Source organism: Manis javanica, chromosome 3 (assembly GCF_040802235.1).
Source record: "Manis javanica isolate MJ-LG chromosome 3, MJ_LKY, whole genome shotgun sequence".
NCBI classification, from domain to species: Eukaryota; Metazoa; Chordata; class Mammalia; order Pholidota; family Manidae; genus Manis; species Manis javanica.
The window spans coordinates 14514244-14540190 of NC_133158.1; the positions used below are offsets into that span (position 1 = coordinate 14514244).

General features: G+C 39.0%; 2 protein-coding genes across 4 annotated transcripts in view; one reads left to right on the forward strand and one right to left on the reverse strand.

Annotated features, from left to right (window-relative positions):
• Window positions 1–9875: 9875 nt before the first annotated feature.
• KBTBD8 (kelch repeat and BTB domain containing 8) lies at window positions 9876–21264 on the forward strand. 2 transcript variants are annotated; one of them, XM_073230872.1, is made up of 4 exons: window positions 9876–9980; window positions 10513–10723; window positions 14276–15390; window positions 17998–21264. In XM_073230872.1, the coding sequence occupies exons 1-4, from the start codon at window positions 9965–9967 to the stop codon at window positions 18459–18461; spliced, it is 1806 nt and encodes a 601-aa protein (XP_073086973.1). In that variant the 5' UTR covers window positions 9876–9964; the 3' UTR covers window positions 18462–21264. The 2 variants fall into 2 exon arrangements, with proteins under 2 accessions (XP_073086973.1, XP_073086974.1); XM_073230873.1 differs by lacking the exon at window positions 10513–10723 and having other exon boundaries at window positions 9891–9980.
• SUCLG2 (succinate-CoA ligase GDP-forming subunit beta) overlaps window positions 11761–25947 on the reverse strand; it is a 578416-nt gene continuing 564229 nt past the window's right edge. For both annotated transcript variants that reach the window (XM_073230875.1, XM_073230874.1), the window contains one exon: window positions 11761–11804. In XM_073230875.1, the coding sequence (XP_073086976.1) occupies window positions 11776–11804 (29 nt within the window). In that variant the 3' untranslated portion in view covers window positions 11761–11775. The remainder of the gene's footprint in view (window positions 11805–25947) is intronic.

Genomic DNA, 25947 nt, shown 5'->3' on the forward strand with positions numbered 1-25947 from the left:
AAAAATTAGCAGTTTATTGATCTGGTACATTCCAAACATAGTTGAGGCTTTCTTAAAATGAGCCCAAACTGGGTGCATTCTTGTAAGTGATTATATTGGCTCCCTCTCAGCCACCTGGATTAACAAACTGCGGGGGCAGAGTTTGCCTTTTGATTCATAGATTAAGGACCCACAAATATTCTTTCCAGGCATCACATTGTTCCTCTGGAGCCAGTCATTCTGCAAGCCCCAGGCTTGATGCTCAGGCTAGGAAACAAAACTTACCACACAGGAACTAACTTTAAACCCAAATTCAAACACAAGTTGATGCTGGAAGGTCAAATTCCTTCAGTGTAGTTTACTTATTAGCTTCCCACCTTTCAGGATAAAGAATTCCTTCCACATGCCTCTCGCTTCTGCATTCATCTGTGTCTGACAAACCTGTCTCACAAACTCATTTAGTACCTCTAGGCTTTAACACAACCCTTTCCTTGGTCGCTTACCATCCAATCATTTCCTGTCTGCTCCGGTTATGGTCACAGTAGATTATTCTGAGACAGAGGTGCTCTTGTCAAGAAGGGCTCACTGAAGCCCTCATATAAAGCTTATTATCCATAGTCAGCATCTAATTATGTCATGCCACCTTTTTATTTTCCATTGGGACTAAACTTTGCTTCATCAAACTGGCAGATAAATTTGTGGAACTGTCTGTTTTGAAAAGCAATGTTTAAAATTGGATTTCCCAAGTCTTCTTGAAAAACAATTGAAAATACAGTTGATTCTCTCAGGTGGATCTCAAGCTGGATGCACCGTATTCTGAATCAAGTACCAGACACCTGAACATGAAATGTGCAGTGGTAGAGCACCCTTGGGCTCCCTGTCATGAGCATTTATACATCTGTATATAAAGTCTCAATTGCAGATACTTCAAATTTCTTTTCAGTGGATTTAGGAGTGTGTGTGAGAAAGTGTATAGATTATAATAATCCAGTTTCTCTACCTCACCACTATTGACGTTGGGGACCAGATAATTCTTTTCTGTGCGGAGCTGTCCTGTGACTTGTAGGGTATTTAGCAGCCTCCCTGGCCTCACTAGGTATTGCCAGTAGCTAAAATGTGACAACTAGAAATATCCCCTGGGGGAAAATTTTCTCCTGGTGGAGAATGCCTGCGACAGATGACTTTGGTTTTTGGTTTATTTTTCCCATGTAAAATCATAACAACGGCTGGTTTGTTTTAAAGTCATGCATGCACCTGCCCCAGATTACCTTCCCAACTGCCAGGATCCTGAGAAGCGTACTAGGTTTTGTTTATTCCTGCATCTCTAAAAGTGTCCAGCATTGCCTTTCATGGTACGTTTTTCATTGATGCTGATTCCCATATATTCCTGGCTTTCCCCCTTCTGAGAATGGTAGAATTGGACTTCCCATCCTATTTGCACTTAGGAGTGGCCAGATAACTTTTCTTTTTCTGGCCAATGAAATACGACTGGAAGCGATGCATGTCCCTCCTGGTGGACACTTGAAGAGTCAGTGCACTGTCTACTACACGCTTGCCCGCTCTCTGGCACCGGGACCGGGAACATCTGTGATGGTGGCTGCTCTATCATTCTGGGGTCTGGGGGATCACAATATCACAGTGAGCAGAGACCCCTGCTTCTTGGGTTGCACATAAGCAGGAGTGAAGAAATATGATTTGGGTGATTTAAGAGACTGCAAGTATGGGCTTGCTGGTGACACAGCACATTTTAGTCTGTGCTCACACATGGATGCTGGTTTTAATGTCACAAACGTTTGGATTCAGAGCACCTGTGAAGGCAACGGTTTGTCTCTCTTAACCCCAGCAAGGCGAGAGATCACTGATGCCACAAGGGCTACCGATCACCGGTGCCTCTGCCACAATACTGAGCTGGAAAAATAACTGCATCTCCGGTTCCTGCTCAGGTTTAACTGTCTTTAAGCTCCGAAATGGTTATTCTGCCACGAAGAATAAAAAACTGCAGTAATTATCTGGAAAATTAAACTTAGTTTTCACTTTAACATCAGAGTTTACTAATACTAGTACTACTACTAACTAATATTCATGAGGTGCTTTCTCTGTGCCAGTCACTAAACTAAGCACTTTGCATAAATCTACAAAATTATCTCCTTTCTTCCCTGTAACAGTTCTCTGTGGTAAATGCTCATATTAGCCCAATTTTTGAGCTGAAGAAACAAAAGGCATGGAAAAGTTATCTGCTTATTCTAGGTCGTGGCTAGGAAGTGGCTCAAGAAGAATTTGAACTGGGTAGTCTGTGTCAGAACCTAAGCCTCTGGACAACTAAGACATTCTACCTCCTAAAGAGTAATTCTCTCCTTCTCCAGGAAACCAGCTCCCTGTGTGTGCAAACATAGACACAAGTGTGACTGTGTGTTCTCTGACCAGGAGGACTTGAGAAATGGTTGGAAAAAATAGCTATATATTTGGAATTATGCAAGGCTAGATAAAACCTGAAGCATCTCCATGAATGCATTTCTTTCTTAGGGGTTGAACTGGGCAAGCAAGGGGGCTCCATGTAAGACATCTGTGTCTTACGTCTTTGACTTTGTATTCCATCCGATGTGTGAAGTGTTGTAATTTTGGTTCCAGACCCAGAGAAACCACTCTACCACTCTACCACAATTATGAAGCTTGAAGTCTCTATCATGTTAATCTGCTCATCTTTAAAATTTAAACCCAGTAAAGTAGCTAATCTCCAAAGATGGCCCCCAAGGAACCATACACCCTAGGCAGTCAAGTCCCTGAGCTGGTCCCTCCCACTCTGAATCTCTCCCCTCCCAAGAAGACCGGTAAGCCCACACTGCAGACAAGCTGACTTGATAGACTGCAGATGATTGTTTAGCTCACAGTTTTCCCTTTACAAGTCTTCCCTTAAAAGTATTACTCACCTGAGTCCCTTTGTATTTTGCAGTTCTCTCCATTTTAATTATTATTAGGCACTTGATGCAGAGACAAGGAGGAGAGAGGAGAGAAATGTTCAACTGCTGGAAAGGTTGACAAACTCATTCGCGTATTAACTCATCCACCGTATTACTTTCCTTTTGATGCTGTTAACAAATTACCACAAGTTTAGTGGCTTAAAACAATACAGATGATCTTAGAGTCCTGGAGATCAGAAACCCTTAACCCAACGTGTTGGCAGCACTGCCTTCCCTGTGCGAGCTCTAGGGGAGAATTCGTCACCTCGCCTCTCCTAACTTCTGGAGGCCACCCGCCTTCCTTGCTTCTTGCCCCTCACTCCATTGTCACGGCACATCACTCACCCTCTGCTTCCGTCATCACCTATCCTTTTTCTGACTTTGACACTGTATTTTCTTCTTATAAGGACCCATGTAATTACATTAGGCCCACCTGGATAATCTGAAATAATCACCCTATCTAAAAATCATTAATTTAATCATATCTGCAAGATCTCTTTTGCTATATAAACTAACATGTCTATAGGTTCTGGGATTGGGACATGAACATCTCTGGGCATTCACTATTCGTCTACTATACCCATTTGCCATTTGATCTATTCGTTTATGTACTTAATTATGTGAACATTTATTCAGCACCTGTTCAACAGTAAACTATTTGCTGGGAATGTTAAGAGGTAGAAGATCTGACCAGATGTACACAAAGACCTTAAAAATAGTGCTGAGCAAAAAAAGTGAGAAGCAGAATGAAGTGAATGGCATAATACCAGTAGAAAAAGCACCAGGGCATGTAAAACATCCATATATGTCTTACAAGAACAATTACACAAGGATCTGCATCAAACCCATCATGACAGCTGTGTATGAAGTGTAAGAGGAGGTTAGTAGATGGGGGAGGAAAGGAGTAGTACACACATAACACCGAACGCTGGGATTATGGAGCAAAGGTAATGCTGTGTTATGAACACAATGAATGATTAAGTCAACTCTGGGCAATGGCGATTTAAAAGGAAAATAAACAAGACAGTTTTAAATTATAACACAGTAATATTGATGTAAACTGGAATACACCTGTTAAGAAAGTGGGAGAACCCACAGCACAGAGGAGCAAAACAGGCAGAAGAATGTTCTAGAACAGTGGTTCTCAACTGGGCATGGTTTTCTCCCTAAGGGACATTGGATAATCTCCGGGGACACTTTTGGTTGTCACGTCTTGCGGAGGTACTCCTGGCACCTAGTGAGTGCAGGCTGGGGATGCCACTAAGGACTGTGATGATACACAGGACAGCATTGCCACACTCCTGCCCCGCTGACAGTTATCTGGCTGCAAATGTCCACAGTGCTGAGATGAAGGAACCCTGTGGTAGAATAACCAGAGATAAAAATGAAATATCCTTTAAATTATAGTAGCAAACCAATAGGTTTGCTTTAAAAATATTTGCTTCTTTGGGGGATCAATGTACAGTTAACTCCTCATCCTCCACATTCTTTCTGCTGTGTTCAATGTACTCCTTTCTTTTTCCTGATGCCTATCCTAACGAATTTCAGTTTCTGTGACTACATACTGAAGACTACTGCCCACATATTCTCCACCTTTAGGCTTTTTAGAGATTCCATGATACCATGAGCTTAAAACAAATTCAGATCGTGATCAAGGTTAGAAATAATCAACAGTCATTGTTCAGTTCCATTAGTTCCCTTTGGGTTATAAGGTAATCCTCAAACAGGGAAGGAAGCTGATATCTCACGTTTTGACAGTAGCTTTGGCTGTTGCAATCATTCTAAATTTGAATATTATTCAATAACTGAAGGGTCCAGTAGAGTAATTCTATTCAGGGTCTGCAGTCTTGAAGAATAATTCAATCTTGCAGTACAATAGTGAAGCATAGTCAACTTAATAAATATTAATGATTAATCATATATATATTTTTAACTATTTCATTTAATTACTTAGTGGAAAGATAAAAAATGAGAAATTATTATACCTCTAAAACCATCAATTTAGTCTGACAAAGAAAAATTACTTAAACAGTGAAACCATTTGCCTTTCTAGCTCTTCCTTTTTTTCACTTCTTAAGGCATATAAATTTCTCAGACCTATACCAATAGTACTTCCATTCATGACAACTACCAGCAGATATGGACTGCTGTGTGTTTGACACAGAACTAGACATGTTTAATGGAGAAAACATCCTAAGACATCTCGTTTTCAATACTCCACCTCATTCCCAAGGATCTTTATATATACCATATCCAAAGAGAGTTGGCTCTGGAGCCAAAGATTCCTATCTGACTATGGGCAAGTTATTTAAATTCTGCAGGCTTTAGTCTCTTCATTTGTAATGCTAGTCTTCTAAAATTTAATTAAAACATGAAATTAAGGGAAATAATATAGGTAACACATAGTCATGAACTCTTTTTTCTTTGCTCAATTCCTGAATGAAGCTCTACCAATATTAGAGTATGAATGAGTTAATGCTTTACCTTCTAGGTCAAGCCAAGATAAAGCAAATAAGAACATACTCAATTGTTTTTGTGAATATCTCTATGATATATCCTTTGGTGTCCAGTTTAAATCCCATGACAGCTGAATTCAATCTCTTATCTCTTCTGAAATCCTTAACATTAATTTTCTGAACTACTTTTTTGTGGGAAGTAGGGGCTGTCCCTCAGCCCTAATTTTTTAGTTGGTTTGCATGTGAAAATGTTTTATCTCCATGGATAAATCATAAGATCTTTGAGGTAAAAAATCATACCCACACCCACCCACCACATATATTAATTAATTATATACTATATAGATACCCACCTTACAACATGTGTATATAGCTGACTCTTGAACAACATGAATTTGAACTGTGTGGGTCCACTCATATGTGGATTTTTTCCAATAAATATTTGGAATTTTTTTCTGAAATTTATGGCAAGTTGAAAAAACTTGCAGATGAACCACATAGCCTAGAAATACCAAAATTAAGGAAAAGGTTATGTAGTCATGAATGCATAACATACATGTATATACTAGTCTGTTTTATTATTTATTACCATAAAATCAACAGTAGGCTATTAGCAGTTAAGTTTTTGAGGAGTCAAAGTTATATTCAGATTTTCAACTGCACAGTTGGGCCAGCACCCTTACCCCTTGAGTTGTTCAGGGGTGACACCGTAGTATATATGCTAGTCTATTCAGTCTACTCAGGTTGGGCACAGCTGGTAATTTCTAAAACATAATAGCATATCATGGATTGGGTGGCTTATAAACAACAGAAATTTATTTCTCATAGTTCTGGAGGCTGGGAGATCCAAGTTCAAGGCACTGGAAGGTTTGGTTTTATGGTGAGGCCCGGATTCCTGGTTCACAGATGGCTCTCACTCTGTCCTTACACGGTGGAAGCTCTCTGTGGTCTCTTACAAGGGCACTAATCCTGTTCATGAGGGCTCCACCCTCATGAGCTAATTGGCTTCCAAATACCAGCACATGGGGATCAGGTTTCAACATGACTTTTGAACGGACACAAACATTCAGTCTCTGTCTCTATCCATCTCATCTGTAACTATTCTTTTTGGTCTCAGGAACATTGCTTTATACAACACCTGCCCAGAATGCATGGTAGGGGGTGATAGTAAATGTTTTTGAGGAATCAAAGATCCCTGCTGCTAGTTTTACAGTCAAATTAATGTGCTTTTAATATTCCCCAGTATGATCAAATTCACTGATTCACAAAATGCAGTTTTCTAGTTATTACCATGTTGAATCCTCACCTCACCTCAAAAGGAATAAAAATTAAAATACAACAAATGCCTGTAATGCCCAATCAGTAGATGTTAATATCAACTTGAGTTTTGTATTTAAAAGAAACTAAATCATATGCAATATAAGAGGTTCTAGAAATGAGAGAAGCTTATTCTTTCAGCATGTGATATATTAAATTGACATTCAAATAGTCACTTTTGTTGCTTCGTTTCAGGCATTAATCCAATGAACACAACAGTGTTTAACAAGGAAAAATGTCACATTTTAGTGTACCCTGAGAAGGAAAAATGTATAAGGATGTCATTTGCTAAATGGTAAAAGTCAGAGGTATTCTCTTTTTACTTTCACTTTATACAGCCTTGGTCAGTTCTGGTACTCCATTCCTCAACCAGCACTGAGCAGGGGAAGTGGCAAAGAGCGGAAGCAATTTGCAGAAGGGATGTTCTATTTTTCGTTTACACCTTCTTCATCACAGTTCCATCATTCCTCTGTTGTGTGGTATTATTATCAACGGTAGCCTGGGCACAGCTGGTAGGGCCAGAGTCATTCTCCGAAGGGGAAGCAGAAAAACAAAACAAAGCAAGGGAACCGTGCATTTTCTCAATTTCCAAATTTGCTGCTTTCATAGTCTTTCATTTTTGATAGAATATAAATGTAAAGACTTTTATACTCTTGAATAACCATAATTATATCAATTTTTTATGCTTTTGGTCCCTTGGTAGTAAATATTAATACAATAAAGCTTTAAATGTCTAATTGGAACTAAATATAGCTCCTTCAAATTCTCTGATTGGCTTTTTTTCTATTTTCATTCTTACTAAATTTTACCTTAAACTGTAAATGTTGAGAAAATTGCTTCATAGGACAATACGGTACTTAATATATTGAGAAGAAAACCAGTTACTTTTGCTTATGCCTTTCTAGAATGGCAGTGGGTTCCTACTATTGCAAATTACAACTATTAGAGAAGAAAGCTCTATCCTTTGGCTATTTGGTTTTAACCCTGAAACAAAAACTCCTTTGTATTCTTAAAGATTATTGAGAATGAATAGTGCCCTGTTGTCTCAATTTTTATATCCTCCTTACTGTTTTTTTAAATGCATTTCTAATGATGATGAAATCTTTACTATGTAACTTTACTATGCAACTATGCCATCTGCCTAGTACAATGGAGTCTGCTTACAGTGTGATATAAATGGCAACCTTGTATTTATAAATGTTCACCTTTTTTCCTATTTATATTTAGACTGTCCTTTGTTTTCTGTATTCTGCCTACCCCCAAAGTCAGAAATTTTAGTGTGTCAAAGAATCAGAAAATCTTCTCTTAAGCAATTAAACAATATTTCCAAGTCTATTTGCTAATTAGGCAAGCAATAAATGAAAGAGAAAATTGCCTAAATTTCTTAAGGCTTAGCTAGGTGGCTGTTCAAAAACAAAACACAAATAAGACAACCTCCATTTTAACAGGGTTAACATTGATGCCAGATAAAATACTGAGAACACTCAATTAAATCTGAACTTCAGACAATAAATGATATTTTACTTTAAGTATGTCCCAAATATTGCTTCTCCTATATTTTTATTTGCTAAATCGGGCAACCCTAAGATTGATGCCTTTTTTTTCTTAATACTATCAGTACTGTAACTGAAACCCCTGCTGTTTTCATAAGTTAGAAAGCAACAGCATTAGCTCAAAAAGTGGAAATCTTAAGTTCTGAGTAACAAAAGTTAAATCAATTTTATCCATCCAGAACTGTGCAAACAAGGTTTATAGGTTTCAGACAGTGCCTATCGACAACCACATATCCCAGCCAGGAAGAAACATCAGTTTTTGTTAACTTGCATGCAATTACAGTACTTGAGCTCTACATTTTTCAGCAGACCTAGGAAACAGAATAGGATTGTTTTTCATCATTCTCTTTCTCAATCACAACTTAAATTCCAACATCCTTCATCAAGAAGTTCAACTGTTGGATCTTTTCAGTGTTAGAAGCTGTGCACATGGCTCTGTGTATCTTTAGTAAAAATTCCTTCCCATCCACTAATATTACTTCCTTATATGTCAAAGATCTAGAAACAGCATTCAACCTCAGCTCATTTGTGTCTTACATTTATTTTAAAAATATTAAGTATCTATAAGGTGCCAGGCACCCAATTAGATGTTAGAAACAGAGGGCAAGTAAGTCACAACAAGTCAGCAGTAAAATGTGTGCTTTCTTTCAAAAGACTTGCACCCTATGAGGCAGATAGAATAGAAATTACTATTGACATGTTACTGGTGAACGAGTTAAGTGCTCAAGGAGTACAGAGTCTTACTAAGATTTCCTGTTTGGGAAGTAAAGAGCCAAGACTTCAGTAATGGTCGCTGGCTCAGGCTCAGGACACTCCCCAGTCCCCAGTATTTATTCAAAGGAAATCACAAACTACTTTGAATCCTGACCCCTCCATTTCCCAGGAGCAAAAAAGGAAAGCATCTTGAATCTCTATAATGTTCACATGCTCTTAAAAAGTGGAACAGGTGCTCTCTGGGTGTTGGAGAAGAGACCTGAGTGGGAGGTAATGATCCTGAGCAGTCGCTGTAACAAGACTGTGGAAACCGGAGCGCACGGCCAGGGAGATGGGTGCCGCAGGTGACTCATCAGAGATGGCTTGGTTTTGGACCTCCCGATATTTTTCTTCAGGGTTGGGTGTCAGATTTCCTTTGCATTTTTGAACATCAGCCCTCTTGTTCATTTCCAAATTTTTCTGGTTTCGCAGCCCTCACGCAAAGCCCCTTTTCATGCCGGAAGCTAGTCAATGGCAGCGGGTCAGGCAACGATACGCAGCTTTAAAAAAAAAAAAAAAGAGCCGGGGACCAGGAGAGAGGCCTAAAATGGGGAGATCTGCACTTGAAGAGCTATCCCCGCTCCAGCCCCAGAGTGACAGCTCTACTCAGCCAGAAGACTACCTCTTCCGGCGGGCACTGCGCGCAGCACAGACACAGGCCGGCGCGCGCCCTGCGCTCCACCTCCGCCGGAGCCGGCCAGTGGGAGCTGGGCTCGGGCCTCCGCCGACTCGCACCACGCGGGAGCCGGGGCGGTAAAACTACATTTCCCGGGGACCCCGTGCGCACACGGGGACCAATCGACGGCAGGAGCTCGGCGGCCGAGGGCGGGGCCGGGTGCTCAGGCCGCCCCATTGGCTAGGGGGAGCCTTGAAGAGCCGGAACCCGGGAGCGAGAGAAGCGAAATGACATTTTCTCTCTAAATAGCTGGAGCCGGGGCCCCGTCGAGAAATGGCCGCGTCGGCAGGTGGGTCGTGCGGCGGGCAGGGAGGTGTGTTGGCGGGGGAGCTGGGCGGGAGACCAGGCTCGGGCCGCGCGCCGAAGAACTGGCCACAGGGAGGCAGAGAAGGATGGAGGTTGGGGGGGATGAGGCGAGGAAGGATGGACGGCACGGAGGCGGTGGGCGGTCCGGCCGGACTGGCACGGGGGCGCCGGCACCCGCTCTCAAGGCGGTTGAGGGGGCACCGGCGGCCGCCACCGGTCGGGCGTCGTCTGTAGGCCCCTGCCCTCCGCGCCCGGCGCAGGCACCTCGCCCGCTCTGCGAGCACGTCCCTCGGCGGGCACCGGGCTGCGCCGACCGGGCTCCCGGAGGGGCCGGCTGGTGTTGGGACTTGCATCGCAGCTCGCTCTTCCCCAGGTCCTACCCCGCGGCCCCAGTTCCCGTGTCTGTCCATATGTATATGTACCGGGCGGCTGGGAAGTCAAGCAAACGAACAGAAAAACCCGTGACGCCGTTAACTGGCTCCAAACTTCTTGTGGTTGTACGATTTTTCTCCTAGATTTAAGTAAGTCTTCCCCAACACCGAATGGGATTCCATCTTCAGACACAGCCAACGATGCCATGGACCCCTTCCACGCTTGCAGTATTCTTAAGCAACTCAAAACAATGTACGATGAAGGACAGTTGACAGACATTGTAGTGGAAGTGGATCACGGGAAAACATTTTCCTGTCATAGAAACGTTCTTGCTGCAATCAGCCCTTACTTCAGGTACGATGATGGTAGATGGATGTCCTCACCGGGTTCCCTTTCTCCCTCAGTATTGCCCACTTGATTATTATACTGAGATGCAAGAAAACAGGCCCTATTTTATTAAGCCCTTGTTTTTGACTTGAGGGATTCTTGTAGAATTCAGGTGGTTGGTTTTAAAGTTAGTGAACGTAATTTTGTTTGTTTCAGGTAAATGACCTGAAAATCTCTATTGTGCTACCCAATATGGCAGCCACCAGCCACATATGGCTAAATTTCAGTTATTTAAAACTAAGTAAAATAGAAAATTCAGTTCCTAAGGCATATCTACCACATTTAAATTGCTCAATAGCTACATGTAAGTAGTGGCTGCCACACTGTACAACCCAGATATAGAGCATTTCTATCACTGAAAGTTTCATTGGACAGTACTGATCTAGAATGTGTTCCAAAGACTTACCTATGATACCTACTTCCTTGGTGCATGTAACTCTTTTGGAGTTTAAAACATTTCTTTTAAAATAAGTTATTTTTATTTTCTATTCTTTTGAAAATAAATTACCATTTAATAGTTTGTTTTCATGCCATGAGGTTAAAAGCAGGGAAATAAAAATGAATGCAAGATAGTTCCTATGTGCTTTAGACTCCAGACTACTGATGATTTATTTGCAAAATTTCCACAAGTATTTTTAAGCTCAGTTTTTTTCGTTCATATTCATCGTTGTGTATCTTTAAACAGTTTAAAAAGGAAAATTCCCAAAAGAAATTCATCCTCTAAGAAAAGAGGATGATAGAGGGAATTTCCTCCTTGAGTCTAACTTATTTTGTTTCAAGTACACACTTTTTAAAGCCTTTATATTAAAAAAAAATGTTGCATGAATGACAATGAAATAATTTTCACAGCCACACTGTCAATGTGCTTTTTCCTTCCGAAGATGCTTACCTTTATAGGGCCTATTCCAGAGAGTAGTTCCTGGTTCCTCTTTCTCAGAATACTGGGTTAAATATAGTTACTTCAGTCTGTGGCTTGTGATGTAACCATTTAGACTTGCCTAAAGTAGGTCATTGGACTATTACATATTAACCATCACGAGGTAATAAGCTGGAAAGAAAAAAAAAGAGAGACTCATATACACAGAAGGTATGAAGTTTGGTGTGGTAATGGAAATTGCTTATGAGACTCACTTAGCCACACTGTGCATTAGCTATGATTAGACCTCTAATGTATTTACATATATGTTACAATTACTGCTTACACTGGGCTAAGCTTACTTTACTTATGTTGCTTTATATAATCTTTACAATTCTTTCTGCTTGGTTGTTTTTCCCAGTTTACATGTGCAAAAAACTGAGGCCTAGGGAGGTTAACTGACCTGCCTGAGTCATCCATCTAACTAGTAAGTGGCAGAGGCTGCATTTGATTTCAGAGCCAGGCTGCTTACTCACTATATGACTTTCAAGGAACAAGAGGGGCCCTCTTTAAAGTTGCCTTTTGGAAGTTTTTATTGTATATTAGATTTGAATAGTAAAAACAAAATCACACACATTGAAACTTCAAGTGAAAAGGTCTGCATCTTACTGAAATGTAATATTCTGGCTTATATCACTTAAATGTCGTACTTTAGTTAACTAAAGTTAGTTTTGAAGACTTAGACAAATTACTTGAAGTACGCAACAACAGATTTTCTTAATTTCCAAGCAGTTAAGGAAATGCTTGGAACACTTCCCAAGCATAAGTTATGTGAATTCAAATAAAGCTATTTGGCTGGAAAGCTTAAGGATTAGGTTCTTGATCTCACGGTGGAGGTTTTTGTACAGAAGTTTCTTGGCACCAGTACTGCTCCTTATGTGACATCTAGAAAGACGTACTTAAGAGTTTCTAAGTCTTGCATCACTGGTGGAAGAATTAGAATAGCTTGATATCTGGTGTGGCTGTTTCACAGTCTCAGTGGCTTGTTAGAATTAAAACTCATATAATTATTAGAAACTTACTGCTGCTCAGGATTTTGTGTGAGGAAGTGCTCCCACTTTATATAGAGTTTACATAAAGAACCTATTAGGACAGGAGAGATTGAGTGTCTCATGTCTCCCATGTGTGAGACCAGCTTACTCATCAGCAGTAGTTCCCCTGATAAAGGGACATGAGCTAATGTTCCCCTTTGGGAGTTAATCTGCTTAACGAAGGGCTTTATTCTTCTTTTTAATTGGTAGCTATATAACTGAGATTTTCAGCACCTGAGTCAAAAAGCAGCTTATATATTGGAGCATCTAGTTTTCAGTTATCAAAAAACCCTTGCATATGTTAAACTTAAAAATTTACATTGCAGAAGTAAACCTCAGACTCAGAGATGGTTAACTCAGGCAGCAAGGTGGGACCTGTGCCCATGTATACCTACAAAGTTTCTCATTTGTATTTTAAAATTAATTTCATGTATTTGGCGGAGGCTTTAAAAGTGGAAATCTTTCCATTCAAATATATTTTTCATAATATAGCACTTAAAAATAAAATAGGAGGGGTCTGGATCTGATTAATCAACTCTATCACAAAAATTAAGTCACTTCAATTGACATTGATTAAACATCTTGGGGTACACAGCTTTTTCTCACAAGGTTTTTAAAAGAACTTTTAATTTGGTTCTTATATTAATTTTAAGAGCAGCTTAGAAAGAAGCCTTCAAGGAGGGAAAGAAAGGAATATGATGTTTGTAAATGACAATAAAGAACCAGGCTTTTGGCTACTTAGTGTTTGGCCAAGAAAGTCATATAGATGCACAGATATTTTAAATTAAAAAAAAAAGCTTGGTTTCATAAGCAAAAGTTTGGAATATTAAAATAAATTACATCCAAAGAATTGATTAATTCTTAAACTCTAGAAGTAAGCATTATAATAACCCTGTCATAATCTTATATACAGATATAAATAGGAAAAATATGGTAACTTGGGGGAAATTATATTTCTTTAAGCAAAAGTTTTCAAAATGTCCAAAGATATTGAAGTGATTGATGTTCTTTGTATTTCTTACAATGATTAAGTAAACATTCACAAGATAATAGTTTTAAAAATGAGTAGGTAGAGAATATGAACTTCTGTAGGATGTCTTGTTTTTCTAAGATGGAATTTATGAAGATATATTTGGGGACAAGTTGCCTTGTTAATTTCCACTGGGATATGAAAAGTTTTTAGACAGTCTTTATGTGCTAATGTATCACACTGAAACCCTATTGGTATTCTTCAGCTTTCTGATTAAAGATCTCAGGTCCCTAAGGCAACTGACCTGCAGCCTGGATAGGGGCTAGAATATTCTAAGCCACCTTTTTGTGGTATATTCTTCTTTTCTCAGAGTTGGCACAAAGTGGACTGGTCCTAAGAATAGAGGTTTTAAGATTAGCCAGACTAAGTCCTTCTGCCAGCTGATCAACTTTTATCCTGATGCAAAATATCAGGAAACACATGAGGAAATATTTTTCAGTTTCAAAAGGTTATCTTTGTGGTAATGTTACACTTCTAAAAATTTGCCACAACAATTTTTACTTGTAGTGCACATATAATATTAACTACCTTTTCCTTTCTAGATCCATGTTCACTAGCGGCCTTACAGAAAGTACTCAAAAAGAAGTTCGAATAGTCGGTGTTGAAGCTGAATCAATGGATTTAGTGTTGAACTATGCCTACACCTCCAGAGTTGTTCTGACAGAGGCCAATGTTCAAGCCTTGTTCACGGCAGCTAGCATCTTTCAGATTCCTTCCATCCAGGACCAATGTGCTAAGTATATGATCAGTCATTTGGACCCGCAGAATTCGATCGGGGTCTTCATCTTTGCTGATCATTATGGCCATCAGGAACTCGGAGATCGATCAAAAGAATACATTCGTAAAAAGTTTCTGTGTGTCACCAAAGAGCAAGAGTTTCTCCAGCTGACAAAAGACCAACTGATAAGTATCCTAGACAGTGATGATTTAAATGTAGACCGAGAAGAGCACGTCTATGAAAGCATTGTAAGGTGGTTTGAACATGAACAGAATGAAAGAGAAGTGCACCTTCCAGAAATTTTTGCCAAATGCATACGTTTTCCTCTGATGGAAGATACCTTCATAGAGAAAATTCCACCTCAGTTTGCACAGGCTATAGCCAAAAGCTATGTAGAAAAGGGACCATCCAATACCAATGGCTGTACTCAGAGACTTGGGATGACTGCATCTGAAATGATCATATGTTTTGATGCTGCCCACAAACACTCAGGAAAGAAGCAAACAGTGCCTTGTCTAGATATAGTCACAGGAAGAGTGTTTAAATTATGCAAACCACCAAATGACCTACGAGAAGTTGGGATTCTTGTATCCCCAGATAATGACATTTATATCGCAGGAGGGTACAGGCCAAGCAGCAGTGAGGTGTCCATCGACCATAAGGCAGAAAATGATTTCTGGATGTATGACCATTCCACCAACAGGTGGCTATTCAAACCATCCTTGCTTCGAGCCAGAATTGGCTGCAAACTGGTATATTGCTGCGGTAAGATGTATGCAATTGGTGGTCGTGTTTATGAAGGTGATGGGAGAAACTCACTGAAATCTGTGGAGTGCTATGACAGCAGAGAGAATTGCTGGACAACAGTTTGTGCCATGCCTGTTGCAATGGAGTTTCATAATGCAGTGGAGTACAAGGAGAAGATATATGTCTTACAGGGTAGGTGCCTATGTGACTTATTCTTCTTGCAATGAAAACAGGTCAAACTGGTTTGTTTACTTATTCTAAAACAGGTGTTTGTTCCTGTTAATTGAGGAATACCTCTGGCTTTCTTATCATAAACTATCTGTTGGAATAGTCTGTTCTTTAAAGGACTTGTAAGTAAACTTCTGAATCAAAAAAGGCAGATATTTTTAAGTTACTAAAATGGCTCTTACTTTTTTATGTTCATATTGTTTTTTGACATATGGAATAAGTATTTTTGAGAACATTCTTTAATAAGTAACAGTTCAGCATTTAGGAAAAACTGTTTCGCAGCTGTTTTTAAGACTTTAACAAGGAAGCAGGTTTGATATGTGACTTTTTGCTGTTCAGTAATATTGAAAAAAGAGATGTACAACTACTTTTCTTACAAAACTTACTGGTTTAGTTTAAAAGAGAAAAAAGAACAAAGCATCAACTAAAGTTATACTCTCCTGTTGCCAGAGAATTTTATATAAGCTTTATGATTGCAAAGGTTATGAAACTCAATTACAAAGAGTTAGAAATTACAGTCTTCAGATTTACTTTCACTGTACTTTTTGTTGTCTAACATAATATATTGTTTTCAATTTTTTTTTTCCAGGGAAAAATTTTGAAATGTCACCTTTTTTCTTATTTTTCCCATTATAAGATATGAGGAACTGTCTAATGTGCTTAGCTTTGAAAAAAAACTGTTTAGCCTATTGCAGACTAGTATTCTGGCAAAGATGGTGCAGTAGAATAGAAGAGTGACTCTGATAAGACATTTGACCCAAGGTTCTGATTTGTGATAATGCTTTCCTGTGCTTGTCTCTTGGCACACTTCACTTGCTCCAACACTGAATGCAGTGTTGATAATACCAATAACATCCATATTCATCTTCTTTTTCTTAATTGCTTATATATAAATGTTTTCCTCACACTATTACCTTAATAAAACAAGGAAAAGGAGCAACTTCTGTGTAGATAGATATGAATTTTTAGCTCATCCCATTTTTAAAAATTATATTCTTTGTTCTAATTTGACTTATAATTTCCTACGAATGCCTGAGCTTATTTGTCTAAACTTCAATATAAAGTTTATTTTCTAGGAGTAATAGAAGCAGAGGCATGATTTGTGTTTGTTGATCTTGCCAAAAAAAGGGAATATAAGAAATGGATGTATGATTTGAGTATGGTTGGGTGGGTTATGTCATCCAGTGTGATGAAGGTCTCTCTGCACGTACTTTGGTCTTACTGATTACCCTGTTAGCTGATGGAGACAGAATTAATTTTAAGACTCCCAACTGGAAGGTGAAGTTGTATATTAACATAAGTACTAAAGCAAAGTAACAATGAATTAATAGAATTTCAGGGTTGGAGTGAACATTGTTTAATCCAGGGTTTTATTTTACATCAGTAGAAGCTGAGGCTCTGAGGGTTTTCTTAATTCCCATCATTGATTTAAAGTTATTAAAGAGGACATTTGATTTTAAAAAACAACTTTTATGTGTCATCTTCCCTGTCTATGAGAAATTTTTAGGGGTAGTGTATGTTAGAAAGTTTTAATTTCTATCTTCTTCATTAAGAATCCTTTTACAGGGTAGTTAATAAGGGTACATGATGTACAAGCAAAAGATAATAGTCCAATAACAAGCTATTTTAAGAAAAATTGAAATTACAGTGTCACTATTATTAAGCAGGCAGTTTAATTTGTAGATAAGAGTAAACCTAGTTTGAAACAGTTTTCAAAGGGAGGCTCAGTTTAGAAGTAGGTATTTCTAATCTAAACAAGCCTCTTTATATAAATAAACTTGACATGAATAGTTGGAAGCTTATATTGCCTATCTGTGGCCATTGAAGTATCATTTAATCTGTTCCTAAAGGGTTCAGATTTTTATATCAAGGGTTTTATACAAATATTTTCATTAGGCAAAGTCTTGCAAATCTCCACTAGTTTAATTCTTTCAGACATTTTATTTTGGCAGTCTGACTCAACACACCCTTTTATTACAAAATAGAATTGAAACTGACTCAAAGACAACTCCATAAACCATGTGTATATTTTCTGTCATATTAAAGCTATATTTTCTCCTCTTGAACATTTGTTATACATCAACACTAAAGTAAACACACCAGTGGTCCAGAAACCAAGTCTGAACAATTCCATGGATTATCTTCTAACTAACTAGCACATGAATTTATAGTGGCTTATTCATGATGAAGCTATATATGTATTTTGATCTTACTTGCTAATCATTAGTAATAAGGCCTTTTTAGAGTTGGCTTAAAATAAATTTTCTGAAATATGTAATAGGATAGAATAAATGGAACCGAGCTTTTAACTATTATTGTGCCAACAAGCCAAAGTAACTCATCAACTCCCCATTACAAATACTCCAATTCAACAATCCCCTGTACTATTATGTGTTATGTTGTACCATGGAATGAAGAAGTTTTAAGCTATTTTATACTGTTGAATGTATCTCTGGAGATTATAAGTGAGATGTTTTAGAAAGTGAAACATTTGAAAAATTATGCTCTTTAGTCTTTAACAGACAACCAAAAGACATATAAATTTACGTATCTTTTTTTTTTCTTTTTTAGGAGAATTTTTCCTCTTCTATGAGCCTCAAAAAGACTACTGGGGTTTTTTAACCCCGATGACTGTGCCTAGAATCCAGGGCTTAGCAGCTGTATACAAGGACTCTATCTACTACATAGCTGGAACCTGTGGAAATCATCAACGTATGTTTACTGTAGAAGCCTATGATATTGAACTCAATAAATGGACTCGTAAGAAGGACTTTCCATGTGATGAGTCCATAAACCCGTACCTGAAACTGGTACTTTTCCAGAATAAACTCCATTTATTTGTTCGAGCTACTCAAGTGACTGTTGAAGAACATGTCTTCAGAACCAGCAGAAAAAATTCCCTTTACCAGTATGATGACATCGCTGACCAGTGGATGAAAGTTTATGAGACACCTGATCGACTCTGGGACCTTGGCCGGCATTTTGAGTGTGCTGTTGCTAAACTTTATCCTCAGTGTCTTCAGAAAGTCCTCTGATGAGTAGCAGGCCTTAGTTGAGCTCACTGGCATCTCATGCTTGAGGAAACTTGGTCTTTCAATGATTCAAGAAGTGCTGTCAGTATTTAAGAGAGCTGAGAGAGTTTGTTCATGGAAGTGGGTGCTCTTAAAGATAATGGTGGGTGGGCTTTCATTTCATCCTTGTGATGTTTTCATTTCATTAAGCAAAGGGTAACAAAGTGCAATTATCAGCCTTTTTTTTTCCCTGGTGTAAAAGTGATCATTTTCATTCTAGAATTTTGTGATAGTCACTGAGCTACCAGATGAATCAACAACTATGCACTCCTACAAGAGCAGTTAGGGTATTAACTGGTTAGAGATATCCAAACTAGTTTGATGTGACTTTATTTTAAATACGGGTAAAAATCTGAGGCAATATCACTAGGATTTTAGCTGTGACCTCTCTAACACAGAGAAGCACTAACTTAGATCCTCTTTCTTAATATGTAAATATATATATGTACACACACACATATATATGTATATATTTGTGTACTGTTTTCAAGTGTACTGAGATGTAAGTGTGTTCTGTTATGAGACACATTGGAGGAAAAGCAAATCCGTCTCAAAGAGCTTTTAGTCTGTTTCTTGTTTCCCATGTATATTTAAGAAGTAGCAGTTTTCTGTTGATAAGTTTTCAAGTGCTAAACTAACACTGTCATTTTTCAAAACCCTGAAAAGGGTTCAGTTTCCCAGGTGGCTGGTGCTAGTGTAAGTTAATTCATGTGTATAGCTAGGTAGATTTGAAATGTCTGAGCCTATGCTTACCTATCAAACTGGGATGTTAGTTTTGTGGCCATAGTACTTTACCTGTTAAACTCTTGTGATTTCATAATATTCTCTATTTCTGTGATAGCAACATATGGCCAGTAATTGGTTAAAGTGGGCTCAGAAAAGTTGAGAACATTATACTCATTTTGCACTAACAGGTCATTCTGTTGTCTGACCACCTCTCCCATCCTCCACCTGTCCATTCATTATTGGTACAATGAAAGGTAATTTATTTGTCTTCCGCACAGAGCATAATGTGAAGTTTTACACTTACTTGTAAACTTCCATTTTCCAGAAACATAAAACTCCTTCAGTGGTCTAACTTAATGGCTTTATGTTACATATGAGAATTAAAACTTCAGTTTTTTTTCTTTGCACTTAACAGTAATGAATATTTTTACATTGAAAACCTTGTTCTAGGTGAAACTGATTGAGAATGAAAAGAGTGAGTGATAGAACCATAGCATTAAAGGTACTAAGTCATTTTTCAGATTCAGTTAGGAATATTAACATAAATGACAACCCAACTCGTTTGTCATACCTGAGGTAGATACTTGGATCAGTAACTTATTTTGTCCTCTGCCTAGAGTAATTGATAAAGGATATAAGTGTAGCCCAGAGTCTGTCCTCAACTAGAACATTTTGATTCTCTTGAAGAAAACAAACTGGCATGGTTTGTATTAAAAACTCTTGCACAAATTGTAATGTGATACTGTGAAACGAATTTAAAACATTGCCTCTTTGCATCACATACCTCGTTTTTCAGAAACTTTCCAAACTGCTTGTCCTAGACCTCTACAAGTAGGGAATGTTATCTGAAGCAGAATTTAAAATGGACAGCATTTATAGAATTAACATTTTAAAATCCAGTCTTGGCAAGTTAGATGTGTGGTTTCTGGTTATTGGCCTTGAAAGTGTGTCTATAATCTGTTTATGAACTTTGTCAACCAATAATCTATTTTTGATCTCCAGTTTTTCTTTGTCTTCGTGATTTTTGGGGCTATTTCTGTGTTCTTTGAAGCATCTTTTCAGTGTTTTATTGTAGAACACAGGAAAAAACAAGTAACTTGCAAGACATGTTCATGGAATTTATTTTTGAAAGCTTAGTTGACTAAGATGTCCTGCCACTTTTTGACAATCTTCTGTATTTATTTAGATAAATGTGCTACTTGAAAATATGACATAAAGCATTAAGACAGCAATTTACATGTGCTGTCTGATATACAGGAGTGTAACATACTGTGGTTAATACTGCAGCAGATTTAGTTTGTTGATCTGCACAACAGTTGAGTCTTTTGTTATAACAATTTATACTGAGGGTATAATCTGAGCACAGTGTGTCAAAGCCAAGGTTTAGAATTTGCTGTAGGAATAGAATATATATTGAATTTTGTATGAAGAACTATTTGTTAAAATTATATAACTGGGATATTTTGCTACTTTTAAAATGATTTCAGAAGAAGTCCTAGAAAACTAAGATTAGTAATATGTGTGGGTATATGTTTAAATATTTAAGGTACTTTTGCATAGTGTGATGAGAATATAAGTAAAAGGCACAATGGGTACTACAGAATTCAAATTTAGGTTAACATATGCCAGTCCCCCTGTAACATTGTTTTTGCCCTTGAAGAATGTATGTAGCACTTTCCTATATATTTTTTACAATTGAAGACTGGACTTGGTCTAGCAATGTTATAGGAAAGTAGAAATTGTGTTCTTTATTTTCCATCTTTATTCTCTGTTACTGTACAAAGTTGATGCTTAAGCATCGAGCTGGTTTCACTGGTGCATGAGAAAAAGTGGATGTGATCTGCAAGGAATTGGATTCCCTGTGTGAAGCAGTTAAAAATGGCATTCAATGTTCAGTGCTCAGGTATGTAGTAAGTACTGTAGTCCTTTGGGGGCAAATGTGTAGATATTTTTAAACATTTTGCCATAATTGCACAATTTTTTGCATTTTTACCTGATGGCATTGTTTCTTGTAATAAAACCTTTTCTGATTGAAAACTTCCATTGTTGTCAGTGACCTCTGACTTATAACTTTTGCAGAAAATTTAGCAAAAATTATGAATACCTTATATCATGGTAGAATGGAAGAAAAATGTATCAAGTACCTGGCCTCTGATACAAAATGAACTAGTTAATATCACCTTATATAATGCTCTTTAAACTCTGAGGCAAGCTTACTCACACCAGTAACTCATTTGTTTCATCTGTTCTAGCCCAGACTCTTGTTATTCTACTCCTCTCTCTCTTACTTCCAAACCAAACCATTAGGAAAGGCTGTTGCCTCTTCCTTCAAAATGTACCTAAATGCTAACCACAGACCACTTACACCACTATCACCCTGGTCTGAACTAGCCTATAACCTGCCTGCTTCCATGCAGCATTGCCACTGAACTGGTCTGTCTTGTCTCCTTTGCCCCCTTGGAATCTATTGTGTTCTCCACAGAGTAGCCAAAGTGATCCTGTTAAAACATAAGTCAGATTGCATCCCTCTTCTGCTCTAATCCTTCCAATGGCTTCCCATCTCCTCTCCTGTGAGAGCCAGACTCCTTTCTTACACGATCTGTGCCTCGCAACCCCACCTCTCGGACCTCATTGCCACTCCACCAGCTCACTTGATTCCAGTCGCACCGACTGCTGCTCCTCAAACACGCCAACCCCCTCTGACATCTGGACCTTTACCCTTGCTGTGTCATCTGCCAAGGAAGCCCAGACAACTCACTTACCTTATTCAAGTTTCTATTCAAATTCCAGAGAGGACTTCCGTGACCCCCTTATGTAAAATAGAACATCCCCCTTCCAACTCCACGTCCACTAGACCACCTGTCTTTTACTGCTTTAGTTTTCAAATATCTTCTCACATTGAAAAATAAGCTCCACAAAGGCAAGGGATTTATTTTAGTCATTATGCACCCCAGACAAGTACCATGCACATATTAGACACTCAACAAATGTTTCTAAAAAGAAAGAAATTTTCGGTAGAGTCTCAGAGTAGCCTGAGAAATGTGGGACCAGGATTATCCTCTCCTTTTATCGGAGAAGAAAACACAAAGACCATTTAAATTGCTGAGGGTCACTGAAGTAATGAGGGACTGAGCTGAGCTGAGAACAAAAATTTCCGTTTTCACTTCAGCCAGGTTCCTACGTGCTGCATGAGCTCCAGACAAAACCGATAGAAAGGTAAATGCTCTGTTTTTTGTATTTAATGGTTGCTTTTCACTAGTCCTACCTTTTCCCCCACATTATTATTTAAAATATCTACTGTAATTTGAAACTGATTGCTTTCACCGAAGCAGTAGATAAGGTAGGGAAAGACCTTCTCTTCCCCGTGTGCACACCTTCGTCATCATATCCTTAGGCTGATATTCCACTGTTAAGAGTCCTGTCCCTCCAGTAAGTTGAAGAAAAATAGAAAAGGAGAAAAAGTGAGTTAGAGTAACTCTTTTGGTTCTTAAGTAAACTCAAACTGAGTGGCCATTTTAAGATGTTAGTTGTGTACCTGTGTTTTTTATTGAAAAATCATTCGCAAATAAATTAAAAAGTCATCTAGGATCTGTAACTCTTCAGAAGAATGCTGTAAACAACACCTAGTTTTTTTGGAAGTGAAATTCTGACTTTTATATAATCAATTTGACTGGGAGAGCAAAGCATTTTCCTTTCATTTTATGTTTCTAGGATGTACTAGGGCTTCCTGACTTGGCATTTTGGTAGCCACAGTTGAAGTGGTTTTCAAGAGTACACATGAAAAGGTACCATTAACTCCTATGTGTTTGGGTAAGTATTGAGTTGATGCGTCCCTTAATTCTCCTTCTCCACACTTCCCTCTGGCTACATCTGTCTCTCTGGTAGCAGACTCCAGAACCTAGGAAGTTGGGCATCTGGCTCATAAGTCCGCTGATGTTCCTTTTATGGTAACATGCTGTAGCCCAGCTTACTGTGTGTACACACAGAAGGAAGCTACTCTGCAGGTTTGAGCAGGTGAACCAATATGGCTGCCATGCCAGAAAAGGGAAAAGTGCAGACTTCCCAGTCACAAAGTAAACATTTGGACATTCAAACTGATCTGTAACAGAAAAAATGTTAATCTATGAACGTGCAACGTATTTTATGACTGCTGAAGGGGGCACAGGCCAGTGTGACTTGGGTAGCCATAGACACAATATTTACTTCCATTTTTCAAACACATATTTTAAAACATTTAAATGATACAAAATATCTAATAAACTTCCCCCTAGCTACCAATTATTATTCAATCTCATTTGCTCGACAACCCTATTAGTGATTAGGTTTTTGGCTCTCACTGCAATGCCAATCCATTGACCCCACTGCTTTTCCTATTATCCATCAGCCCCTACTGGGACCTTTTCTGAACTTACCCAACTTAAATTCCATGATCCATTCAAAATAATGTCATTTTACACCTCCTCTACTACCATACTTGCCTGACAAACTCCAACACCGAATGATCTCAGCTAAAAGCCTTCTCTGTGCCTGGCCTCGGTGCTCAGAGAAATATTGCTGGAAAAGCCCATGGTCAAACTGACACACTTTAAATGACATACCTCCAATGGGTTCTCAACGTGTGCAGCAATTTTACCTTTTCTCTAACTGCCATGTCTTTATCCCTCTTGGTTCTGAGCCCTTTAACAGTCTTCATGATGTGCTGAGAGGACAGAGGACATGACTCCAGCGCTCCCTCACCTCCCCACCGTCTGCCTGCCATTTTCTCTGCTCTTTCCTCTTGCAAAGAAGGAGGCGGGCTGTTTCTACCCGTGGTTGATGATGCTCGGCTCCCGCCCACTCTTCCTTCTAGGGCCTTGGTTCCTTGACCATTTGCTCTCCTGAATCACCGGACATTCCCGCTTCTCAGATCATCCTACTAGTATAAAAAAAACACACACTTTTTCTCCCACTTAGCAAACCACCACCACCACATTGCCTTTGGTCCAGACCCCTACAGTGACCGCCCCTTCTCCTGGCCTCCTTGAAAGCCAAACTTTTCTAATGGGTTGTTTGTATTTCCTCACTTGCCTTCACTATTGAACTCACTCCAGTCAGTACATTCTCCTCATAACCAAAACTGCTTTCATCAAGGTCTCCGACAACATTTATGCCGTAAAGGCATCCTTCCCTTTGCTATCCTCATCCCACGTGATTCCCAGAAGTGTTCAGTACAGGGGACTGCTATCTCCTTTCTGAGGCCCTTTCCTTAGGGGGCTTCTGGCACATCATGTGTTGAAATTTCCTTTCTTATCAGCCTCTCCTTACTTACCCTCCTTTCCTGGCTTCTTCTCTCCCTGGGTCCTCTTCTCTTTACTCTTCTCACCTCGCCTCCTATTCTGATCTCACCTATTCCTATGGTATTAAATTCCATTTGCACATAGATGACTTCTACATTTATATTCTCAAACCATATTTCTACTCTTGGCTCCCGATTTGTATCCCACTGCCTACTCGACAGCTCTTGTTGGGTTGGTGGGGACATCTCAAACTCATCCTTGAGTTCTCCCTTCCCATCATTCCCTGCATCCACTCAGTCCATCAGACAAGTCCTGAATGCTCTAGCTGCACCATGTGATTTGCATCTGATGACGCCTCTCCATTTCTACTACTTCCTCTTAGGCCCATGTCTCAGTTATCCATTCCCAGTACAAGACACAGTTCGATCTTAAAGCAAATGGTATTATGTTTTGGTCAAATGCAGGATGTAGCAGTTCCTTTCCAAGCACTACATACATGGCCCCTTGCTTACTTCTCCAGCCTTATCCACTCTTTCAGCCCTTGTGGGTTCTCTTCCTATACACTTTGGCACTCACTATTCCCATGCATAACTGCAACTACTTGCAATTCTTGCCAGCTGCTGGATCCTGCCTGAGCCACTGTAAAGCAGGCTGGAAATGCCAGGAGTTAATACGCCTGAGGAGCAGCCTTCAGCCAGTTCCTGATGGGAGCTGGTTGACAGAGATATCATCTTCATTCAGGTGGGATAAGTGAGGCATGTTCATAACTGTCTCCTGGCATTCCCCAGTGTGCATAAGTCCTACTTGCCCATTATCCCGCACGACACCCACACCTTCCCTGATTTACATTCTTGGGACACCCCTCCTCCCCACAATGAACTACTGGTGCTCAAATCTGTATACTCGCACTCAAATCCTTGCTCAGGTTTGGTTTCCGCAAGAATCCAACCTCAGCCAATGGCCGTTTTTTTTTCTATTCCTCAATGGTCCTATACTATGAACTTAGCTCATGCTGTCTCCTGTACCTGGAAACTTACTCCCTTCACCTCTGTTCTTTGTATGGCCACTGCCTTTTCATCTTTTGGGTTTCAAAGAGAACTTCCCCGATAAATCTAGCCTAAAGTAATGCTTGATCTCACCATCAAAGTGGTTCTTCTGACTACAGTTTTTATTTTTTATATCCACTAAACAGTAAGTTCCATGAAGGCAGGGACCACATCTGTTTATTATGCACTATGCCGGAAAACGTGCCTGACCTATAACAAGCTCCTTTTAAAATACAAGATTTTAATTTCAAAATAGTTTTAATTTATAGAAAAGTTATAAAAACAGTACAGAAGGTCCAATATATCCTACACCCTGTTTTCCCCTATTATTAACATCTTCTATTAATGAGCCAATACTGATTGGCTATTATTAACTAAGTTCTATGCTTCATTAAGAAATCC

What these genes read in the sequence shown, in the direction of transcription:
- KBTBD8 (XM_073230872.1), top strand. An exon ending in GCAATCAGCCCTTACTTCAG is followed by an intron (nt 10,724 to 14,275) that starts GTACGATGATGG and finishes TTTCCTTTCTAG; the next exon opens with ATCCATGTTCACTAGCGGCC. An exon ending in GAAGATATATGTCTTACAGG is followed by an intron (nt 15,391 to 17,997) that starts GTAGGTGCCTAT and finishes TTTCTTTTTTAG; the next exon opens with GAGAATTTTTCCTCTTCTAT.